The 10,724-nt window shown below is 35.3% G+C and overlaps 2 protein-coding genes across 2 annotated transcripts in view; both read left to right on the top strand.

The window, feature by feature from the left end:
- Positions 1 to 810: 810 nt before the first annotated feature.
- Positions 811 to 5,964, top strand: LOC21399890 (putative clathrin assembly protein At5g57200). Its single transcript, XM_010089688.2, has 15 exons — positions 811 to 1,054; positions 1,160 to 1,229; positions 1,602 to 1,699; positions 2,207 to 2,345; positions 2,419 to 2,546; positions 2,775 to 2,867; positions 3,018 to 3,068; positions 3,497 to 3,562; positions 3,759 to 3,824; positions 3,962 to 4,042; positions 4,127 to 4,204; positions 4,712 to 4,897; positions 4,985 to 5,060; positions 5,162 to 5,280; positions 5,509 to 5,964. Exons 1-15 carry the CDS (start codon positions 965 to 967, stop codon positions 5,899 to 5,901), a joined length of 1,734 nt encoding a protein of 577 aa, XP_010087990.1. The 5' UTR covers positions 811 to 964; the 3' UTR covers positions 5,902 to 5,964.
- Positions 5,965 to 9,765: 3,801 nt separating this feature from the next.
- Positions 9,766 to 10,724, top strand: part of LOC21399889 — a 10,860-nt gene continuing 9,901 nt past the window's right edge. Inside the window, exon 1 of the mRNA XM_010089687.2 lies at positions 9,766 to 10,202. Coding sequence (XP_010087989.2) covers positions 9,824 to 10,202 — 379 coding nt within the window. The 5' untranslated portion in view covers positions 9,766 to 9,823. The remainder of the gene's footprint in view (positions 10,203 to 10,724) is intronic.

The raw sequence follows: 10,724 nt of genomic DNA, 5'->3' as shown, positions 1-10,724 counted from the left end.
ATTCTATAATATAATCATTTTTATTTAATTAATTAGAAATTGATATATTTAAATAATTTGTAATGGCATGCCACATCTAAAGATGAAAACTCGAATGAGGAAGTTATAAACGTTACGATAAACTTAAAAATTTTAAAAGAATACGATAATCTGTGAATTTTATGTTAGAATTTATAAATTCGAACGATTCACCGTATTCTTTCAAAATTCACAATTTTATCGTAATTTTTATAATTTTATCATTCGAGTTTATAAATTCTTAAAATTTCATAAATTATTATATCTCTCGACACAATGACGACAAATTTTCTCCCGGCGGCATAAAAGTTTCCTGTTTCTCATCTAAAAAAGGAGAAATATATTATTTATAATTGTGATATGTGGTTTGCCATGCAGCACCAGCCTGTACTCCTTGGTCCTCGTCAGACCAAAATCATAACCAGAGAAAATCCTCATTTGTGTTGACCAACCAATTAAATACTCTGGAAATGACGAAATGAGCCATATGATCATCCACTATATCACACACCGACCATGGACATTCTAGTAATTTCATATGAAACTTAGCGTTACCCGCCACATTTGCCTTCTTCAAAAATACAACCTTATTCTTACAGCTTTTCCCAGTCCCCATATAATATTTTCCAGCTCCATACTTTCAATGTCATTTAGGAAAAACATAATAATAATAATAAAAATAACAAATACAAAATTACGAAACTACCCCTCCCTTATCTTCTCTCCATGTTGTTGCGAACATTTTGGAGGGAGAGAGAGAGAGAGAGAGAGAGAGAGAGAGAGAGAGAGAAATCGTTAACTGTTTTTTTGGTTGTTGGAATGACGAGGTTACAGCGAAGAAGAACATTTTCAATATTGTCATCCTAGTTTTTTTTTTTTTTTTTTTTTTTTGGTTTCTCTCTCTAGTTTCTCTCGACTTTCTCTCTCTAACTTCTGGAGGTGATTGATGGGAACGTTTCAGAGCTTCAGGAAGGCCTATGGAGCTCTCAAAGACTCCACCAAGGTTGGCCTTGCAAAAGTCAACAGCGAATTCAAGGTAAATTTCAAATATTTACGTAACGCTTTCTTAATTGATCACACTTTTTTTTTTTTCAATCTTGATACCATTTTTTTTTTTTTTCATTATGTTTTGTTTTATAAGGATTTGGATATTGCCATTGTTAAAGCCACCAATCACGTCGAGTGTCCCCCAAAAGAACGCCATGTTCGAAGTGAGTTTATCAAATACACATAATATATATATATATATACATATAGATATATATTTTTCTTTGTTTTTTGATCGATTCAATATTTATATTTATTTTCTCTATCAATATTATTGACCTGTTTGTTTTATGGATATGAACCACAATTCAAATCTTTTTGTTACAATATTTTTTTTCAACAAAATATAAATTCTGTTCAAACTTATCAAATTATTTGTTGTAAAGTGTAATACGGTTTGTTGTGCATGGGTTGATTTTTGGCTTTTTCTTCTTTTTGAGTTCTGTTGGATTGGATTTATGTTAATAGAATTTTCTTTTTTTTTCTTCACTTCCTTTTTTTTTTTTTTTTGGGTAATTCTTGTGTTATCTGATTAGAAATTTTCTCTGCAACATCGATGGTGCGTCCACGGGCGGATGTGGCATATTGCATTCACGCTTTGGCTAAGAGATTGTCGAAGACGCGAAATTGGATTGTAATGTTTTCTTCTTATTCTTCTGTTTCTGTTGTTTTTGTTAATAGCATCACCTAAAAATTGCAGCAAAAAAACAGAAATTTGATACATTAATAGCAATGCAAAATATGAATGTTAGAACATGTGGGTGTAGCACGGTGATGTGACACCATGCTGAGATGAGTCATAAATCGAGAAATCGATTGGCAGAGCTCATGAGCCGTCTCATTGGTATTTAAGTGTGCAAAAAAAAAAAAAAAAAAGGAGAGAGAAATATTTTTTTTCCATGCTTGAAATATTCTAGTTTATTCTTTAGGACACTCCGAGTTCGAGTCTTACTACAAAAACGCCGAATTTTTCGACTAATGAGAATCATAGGCTGTTCTCTTGGAAAGAAAAATGACTTTCGGACATACTTTTGTTTTTTGTTTTTTTTTTTCCTCTTCTAAATGCTTAAATATTGGAATTGTTGTTGGAACTTGGTTATTTGTGAAATTATAGCAATCTTTAACAAGTGACTGTATGCAGGTTGCCATAAAGGCATTGATTGTGATTCACAGGACACTAAGAGAGGGTGATCCAACTTCTAGAGAGGAGCTTATGAACTACTCATATAGGGCACATGTTATTCAAATGTCCAACTTTAAAGACGAGTCAAGCCCTCTTGGTACATTTATTTTATTTTATCTTCGTACAAATTAAACGTCATTCATTTCTTAGACATCATAATCTCCTTGCAGCTTGGGACTGCTCCGCTTGGGTTAGGACTTATTCGCTCTTTCTAGAGGAGCGGATGGAGTGCTTTCGTGTCTTGAAGTACGACGTTGAGACCGAGCGCTTGACAAAATATGCACCGGGAGCTTCCAAGGTCCTTGCTATGAGAAGACGTTTGGTTGATGGATTCAGAATTATGATTCGATAACCATTTTCGGTTTACGTGTGTTTTTTGTGAGAGAAAATAATATAGCGAACTACAAACCATGATTCAAATCATGACACGAATCTACCAACCAAACGCAATTTCATACCTCAAATCCCACTCCAAGTCCCACAATTATCTTTTGAATAACAATATGCTTACTTCATTGCTCAACAGGTGCATAGCAGAACACGGATGTTGGGTCGCATCGAGCTGTTGGAGCAGCTTCCTGCGTTGCAGCAGCTTCTTTACCGACTCATTGGGTGTCAGGTAATGATGACAAGAGATCATGTGTGCAAGTATGATCCTTGGAATGTGAAATTACAAGTAGTATTTGGTTTAGAGAATCTTCTTCTCATCGAATTCGGTACAATTCTGTTATCCTTCGAATAGGCTATCTAACTTGCTGTGGTTTTGCAGCCCGAAGGAGCAGCTTATAGCAATTATCTCATACAGTATGCTTTGGCCCTGGTATGTTGGGACAATGTTACTTTTTCAGAAATATATCCACACATAATTGCTTGTCTTTCTTGTACGCCGTCTTACTTTCGAATTTTGAGCTCGTATTGCCAATACATTCTTGTCTACCGCGAATGAATTCCTTAACTAGAGCTTTAAACCTTAAACTTTTTGTGTCTCAAATTCATCTAATAATACACTTCTCTAATTCTTTTGCTGCAATCTAATAAAAGTTCTGATGTGGTACTAATACTACAAGCATAATTTGTGGGCCCCGACCATTATACTCTTCTTTTCAATATCTATAATTTTGCTAACTTTTTACTTGTCACTTACTTATTTTGCGAAGAGGTACTTAAATAAGAATGAATTTACACTTTCTAAGTTTCCACACTGTTATTCATGTAGGTATCTAAGTTTCCACACTGTTATTCATGTAGGTACTGAAAGAGAGCTTTAAAATATACTGCGCTATCAACGACGGGATTATAAATCTTGTGGACATGGTAAGGTTCTACTTCAGTGTCGTGTTTAATTTCTTTCAAATATGCGTTTGTTTCATAGATTAAAACTACTGTTTAAACTTTTTTGCTACAGTATTTTTTCTTATAAAATTTAAATTTATGTTCAAAACATATGAACCAAACGGGTATTTTTCCGTTTTTGACCAATAATTTAGTGTAATTATACATCCTCCTACAGTTCTTTGACATGTCAAGACATGACGCAGTTCAAGCTCTTGAAATTTACAAGAGAGCAGGTCAACAGGTATAGACAATGATTTTTTCTTCTTCCGAGAATCTGATCATTTGGCGCCATCATACCGGAGAAAATGAAAAACTATATTGAATCCTTTACATAGGTCCTTGAAACTGTCTTTATTTTCGGAACTTTTCCCTGTGCAGGCTGAAAATCTGGCCGACTTTTACGAATATTGCAAGGGATTGGATCTTGCTAGGAATTTCCAGTTTCCTACATTAAGACAGGTCTCATTTGTTCCTGAAAGTAAATTTGATCTTTTTGATACCATTGTATGGTCTCTCACGAAATTTCTCTTATCTACTTTTCAGCCACCTCCATCATTTCTTGCAACAATGGAGGAATATATCAGAGAAGCGCCGCAATCGGGTTCTGTTTACAAGAGACTGGTAAGAAAACTTTAGCCATGCATTTGAATATGGAGCTTTTTTGCTTAAATGTCTTGAATCTTAGCTTATATGAATCATGGTATGACGAATCATGGTTTATCTCAGTTCATAATGTTAAAATGTTGTACCATTTCTCCTACATTATTGCATCTTTCCTTCATATTTTGTAAATGTAACTTTTATCCTTAATACTTTTCTAAGAATTTCAATTATTTCGCCACTTTATAAGAAAAATTATAAGTATGTCCCCACTCAATAATTGAAATATACACCTATATTTTTATTCAATGACAAATTATTATTTTCTAGGGCCGCCACTTATCTTGCACATTTATTTTAGGCGTAAAATTTTGCAAAATTAAAAAAAAAAAAAAAAAAAAAATGAAAGGTTGCCTCTTCTGCTAATTTTTCTGAGGTGTGAACCTCTTATATGTTAATGCATAACCGTGATACTATAGCATTCTATCTAATTGCCTTTATGTGATGTATGTGTTATTATGACAATAGATGTACTGGGAGGCTGAGGCTGAGGCTGAGCAACAACCTCAGAAACTTGAAGAACCTTCAGAAACCGAAAAACAAGTAGAGCAAATCGACGAGGAAAAAGCGCCGGCGGACACAGTGGAAGAATCCCAACTGAAGGACGGAGTTGAAGCCCCGCCATTGATATCGATGGAAGAGCCCGATTTGCTAGTACGGTCTAATTCACAAGCTGCTGTGCTTTCTTTGCAGTTGGTTTTCTGTTTCCAATAGGTGGTGGCTCTTTAATCTCTTTTGCAGGGTCTGAAAGAAGTGAATCCAAAAGCTGCAGAAATAGAGGAAAGCAATGCATTGGCTCTTGCTATAATTCAGCCTGGTATGCTCAAATTTTTTTACTTGTATTTTTAGTAGTTTAACACTCTTCTCCCTCTAAAAAAAATGTGGTAACAAATCTTTTTCATCTTTGAAATTACGCAGGGAATAATCCGCCATCGACAAATCAAGGTTTGAATGACCTTCTTGGCTCTTCGGGTTGGGAATTAGCATTGGTTACCGCGCCGAGCAACAACACTAGCCACGCAGTAGAAAGCAAATTGGTTAGTTTCCTTTGCCATTTTTAAGTGACTATGGAATCATTCGTGGCATGAATAGTAATCCTGGAAAATAGCTTGCCTAGTCAATTATTATTTTAAAATGATTATTTTCTGGGGTTGGCCTTGTTATACTGTTTCATTCTTTCACAATCATTTACACAAATTTCTTAAGGCCATTTTGGCCTAAATTTGCATAGTTTATCCTATGATTTCATTTTTTTTCGCGTTCAGGCCGGCGGTTTTAACAAGCTATTGCTCGATAGCTTGTACGAGGATGACGCAGCTAGGAGACAGATACAGCTGCAGAATGCAGGATATGGACATGGTGGAATGAGCGTCCAGAATCCTTTCGACGGCCAGCAGGACCCGTTCATGATGTCGAACAACATAGCTCCGCCGCCCAACGTTCAAATGGCGAAAATGGCCCAGCAGCAGCAGCAGCAGCAACAACCATACCAACATAACATGATTATGGTCCCTCACCAACATTCACCTCAATATCCCCAACAATGCCAATACCCTCAACAACATTTGCAACAAATGGGTTCTTCAAATCCATTTGGCGACTCTTTCAGCTTCCCTCCAAGTACAACGCCACAGCAAGGAAACCATGGTCTGATATAGGATTCAATTTTTTATTTTTTGTTTTTTGAGATTTCTTATAGTTATTTTTACCATTTCTTTGGATAGGAGAATTATTTGGTTTGCTTCAAGTCTGTGTATGTGCTTGGAGAACGCTTAATAAGTAACAAATACAACAATCTTTTTTTTTTCCCTGAATTTAAATATCTTAAGAGCAATTCAATTCTAGGTTAAGTCAAAGATACAAATTACAATCCCAATGAACTTGTCGTTTAGGTGCCGTCTATTTTGATGCAAAATCATGAATTCATGATATGTGTTGACGGTGTTTTTCCGACAACTCGTAATTACCTCTTACAAAAACACTCACGGTTCAATCAAAGATAAAAACTGAAAAATAATGTAAAGGAGACAATAATTTTATAGTGGTTCGGCAATAATTCTTTGTCTAATCCACTTGTGCATGCACTAATATTTCAGCTGGTTACAAGCTCCCTAGTTCTAATGAACTGGTGCGTAAAAACCCCCTTCCCTTGGTTTTCTTGGCTCTATTTATATGCATTTACATGTGAATACGTATTTCCCGTTCCCAAGGAAGAAGCCATCTTCTGCCCTCGATCCGCATGAGGGTAGGTGGGTTTTCATGATGACTGCTCCGGAAAACGCGGCTGATCCTTCCTATCTGCCGCCTGATTTCCTAACTCATGCAGTAGCAGTCGGATCAATACTTCTCTCTTCGAGTTGACAAGACCGTGGCTGGATTTGACTAGACTGCTTCCGGTCTGATCTAATTCCTGACTCCTTGACACAAAGGCTTCAAAGGGCTTTTAGTAGACTTCTCGACTTCAAAGACGCAAAGGCCTTGAGAGGACCTTAAGCACTTCTCGACTCCAACACCTTGACTCCTCGACGCAGAGGCTTCAAAGGGCTTTTAGTAGACTTCTCGACTTCAACGACGCAAAGGCTTTGAGAGGACCTTAAGCACTTATCAACTCCAACACCTTGACTCCTCGACGCAGAGGCTTCAAAGGGCTCAGTAGACTTCTCGACTTCAACGATGCAAAGGCCTTGAGAGGACCTTAAACACTTCTCGACTCCAACACCTTGACTCTTCGACGTAGAGGCTTCAAAGGGCTTAGTAGACTTCTCGACTTCAACGATGCAAAGGCCTTGAGAGGACCTTAAGTACTTTTCGACTCCAAGAGCGCTCCTCAACCTAGAGACATCTCCCTAAATGTTAGTTCTCGACATCAAGGATTTGTCCTGACTTTCGGAGCTCTCGACGCATACGATAAAAGTTGGTGGCTTGAATGGTCGACCATGGTGTAACAATATGAATATCACATCATCCTAACATGGGACGATACAAAATATGCTATGAGTGTTCTCGCTTTCTGAATAGAATCCAGGGAAAAGACAATTATATATTATCTAATCACTTTTCGGATTTTGTAAAATGTTGTACAGTGCACCTATATTATATTATATATTTATATTTATGTTTATATTTCAAATTTTATATAATATACATGTTTTTAGTGCATAGCTTGATTTATTTAAAATAACGGTTATATAAATTGTTTAAAAAAAGAGAGAGAAAAAGGAAAAAAAAAGACATAAGAAATGAAGACAAAAACGGGAAATCATCTGAAGCAAAAGACAAGAAAATATATTTTAATTTATTTTATTGTGTTTTAAATTAATATTATTTTGTTTTGTTTAATTTGTTTTTTATTTAGTTTGCTGTGACTTTATTTTATTTTAGTGTATTTTTATTTTTTATTCAAATTACTTATAGTACTTTTATATAAGAGGTATTGAAAATTTAGTGCAAAACGGTGTTAAAGTGAACAAAATCGGACCACAAATTAATTCAAAATTAATAAATAAGTATAAAAAAATGTTAAGAACACAAAATCAAATTTCACCTCTTATATACCAACTGATATGGTATGTGAGTTGTCATTTTTCTATTAGTGAATATTTAAAATATTATCACGTCAATTAATGAAAGAGATTACATTCATGTGCTACATCATCAGTTGGTATACAAAAATTAAGATTTGAATTAGTGTCTCTAACATTACCCATTAATATAATAATGATAATAAATAAATAAATCGTAAATTTTGAATTGGTTGTACTAATACTTGAGTTTTGAATCGTATCCTGATTTTTTTTTATTTTTTTAATTTAATTGATTTTATGCAATTGAATATGAATAATTAGAATTAAATATAAATAATTACGAAGAATGCGTTATCGGGTAATTAAAAAGATATATAAATAAAAGTGAATCATCTATAAGTAGCAATAAATTTAAAAACAAAGTAGGTATGGTGTGGAAGGAAGACCTCAAAGAGAGAAAGCTTCGGCAGACATGGCAGTTAGGGACGGATCTCACTGTGTGCTCAGGGGAGGGTCAAGGATCCCCACTGTAGAAATTCAAAGGAGTTACTCGAGTAGACGGGAAACCATTAACTCGAGAATAGGTGGGAAACTCGAGTTCATTTTTGAATTTGGTCTCGAGTAAACATACGCCGAACTTTAACTTGGGCCAACTTTCTTCACTTGAGTGGGCTTTCTCGAGTAAATACATGCCATCGAACAGGGCAAAACTCAGAAAAACATAAGTTATATGATTTCCATCTAAACTTTAACAAAAGTTTAATCAATGGACTAAATTTGAGACAGTTAAGTTAGAATATTTTTAAATACATGAACTAATTGTAAAAAGAGAAAAATGAATTTAACTATTTTTAATATGAACATCTACATGTCAAACCATTAGAAAACTATGATTAAAAACTGCAGTTTTCACCGGTTGGACATTTCCTACACACAAAAGTCCCTTTTTCTTTTTTAGAAAATTTTCCCCTCTCACTTCTTGGTACAACTTATGGAATGTTTGTTTCAAGGTTCGTCTCTAATTCTGAATCATGGTTCTTAATTTTCTATAGTGTTTTACTCTCACAAAAAATTTAAATTTTAAAAATTAAAATCATGAATCATGATTCTAAATATATGGATCAAATGTCTCATTATTTTTTTTTAAGTCTCTTGTGTGAGACTCCTAAAAAAAATTCACTAATGAACACTATATTTTGATAATTGAATTAAGTTTTTAACAATTAAATTTATATAAATTTAAATTTAAATTTTACAGTACGTAACTTTCTTTATATTCCACCAATAAGTTTTTTAGTAGGTTTCACGTAGAATTTTTTCCCTCTCTCTCTTCTCGATCCAACATTAAACTTATAAAACGTTTAGAAAGAGAATTTGTGCTATAATTCGAATCATAATTCGTAGTTCGCTACAGTATTTTCTCTCATAAAAAATATACTTAAAATAAAAATAATTCTGAATCATACTTTTAAATTTATAAACTAAACGTCGTCTTACTCCTTTTTTTTTTTTTTTTGAAACCATAGGTTTCACGTAGAATTTTTTCCCCCTCTCTCTTTTCGATCCAACATTAAACTTATAAAACGTTTGGAAGGGGAATTTGTGCTATGATTCGAATCATAATTCATAGTTCGCTATAGTATTTTCTCTCATAAAAAATATACGTAAAATAAAAATAATTCTGAATCATACTTTTAAATTTATAAACTAAACGTCGTCTTACTCCTTTTTTTTTTTTTTTGAAACCAACATAACTTACAAATAAATAGTAGAGATCGAGACTGGAGAGATCATCTAAACGGCATTCTTAACCTCCACGTAAACCAATCTTTTATTACACACGTGACACCCCCACTACCTTACGCAGTTAACCTTTTATTTTTTATTTTTTTTTTCTGCTTGAACTTATTATTTTTAATGAAATTTAATAATTATCTTAATAAAATTATTTAATTAGTATCCACTTCGCCGTCTCCATCCACAAAATCCTCTCCTCTCTCCAAAAAAAAAAAAAAAAAGAGAGAGAGCAAAACTTCCCTTCTCTTTACTCTCTCTAATGGCTAAACTTCTCTCCCAAACCCTCACTCTCCGGCGAACACAGCTGAGCCTAAACCAGCTCCGGCGATTCCGATCGACTCTCTCCGGAAACGGCCGCCTGACCGAGATAGAGCTATCGCCGTCGTCTTCGGAGGGCGGCGAATCGGAGGCGTTGATGCTGAAGAAGCTCGACGACATTGTGCACAGGTTCATCGTCCAGAGGGCCACTCCCGATTGGCTCCCCTTCCTCCCTGGCTACTCCTTCTGGGTCCCACCTCGCCGCGGCTCCATGAAGTTCGCCGACTTTGTAGGCAAGATCGCCGACCACCTCTCCGACGAGGAGTCACTCTCTCTCTGCTCCGATCGCGGCTGGCCTTCCTCGAGGTTCTTCGTTGACGGTACGTGTTCCGTCTCTCTCGGCTTTATGTTGATTTGTGTTTATGTTTGGATGGTGCGAAAGTGAGGGAAAAGGGAGAAATTATTGTTTCGGTGAATTACGCAATTCGAAGAATTGGGTTGTAGTGTAAGAATGGGAAAGGTTGCTACTTTATTGTGTATTTTGTGCTCCGTTTGGTTGGTGAGAGAATTCGGGATAGAAAAACTAGGGTTTGGATAGAAGAGGAAACTTTGTTTCGGTGAATTACGCTATTCAAAGAATTGGGTTGTAGAGTAAGAATGGGAAAGGTAGCTACTTTATTGTGTGTTTTGTGCTCCGTTTGGTTTTTGAGAGAATTCGGGATAGAAAAACTAGGGTTTGGATAGAAGAGGAAACTTTGTTTCGGTGAATTACGCTATTCAAAGAATTGGGTTGTAGTGTGAGAATGGGAAAGGTAGCTACTTTATTGTGTGTTTTGTGCTCCGTTTGGTTGGTGAGAAAATTCGGGATAGAAAAACTAGGGTTTGGATAGAAGAGGAAACTT

This window comes from Morus notabilis, unplaced genomic scaffold, assembly GCF_000414095.1.
Source record: "Morus notabilis unplaced genomic scaffold, ASM41409v2 Scaffold193, whole genome shotgun sequence".
Taxonomy (NCBI): domain Eukaryota; kingdom Viridiplantae; phylum Streptophyta; class Magnoliopsida; order Rosales; family Moraceae; genus Morus; species Morus notabilis.
The sequence above is the reverse complement of the archived record's forward strand: the minus strand, read 5'-3'. Positions and strand labels throughout refer to the sequence as shown.

What these genes read in the sequence shown, in the direction of transcription:
- LOC21399890 (XM_010089688.2), top strand. Translation starts at nt 965, where the DNA reads ATGGGAACGTTTCAGAGCTTCAGGAAGGCCTATGGAGCTCTCAAAGAC. An exon ending in TACAGTATGCTTTGGCCCTG is followed by an intron (nt 3,069 to 3,496) that starts GTATGTTGGGAC and finishes TTATTCATGTAG; the next exon opens with GTACTGAAAGAGAGCTTTAA. An exon ending in AGTTTCCTACATTAAGACAG is followed by an intron (nt 4,043 to 4,126) that starts GTCTCATTTGTT and finishes TCTACTTTTCAG; the next exon opens with CCACCTCCATCATTTCTTGC.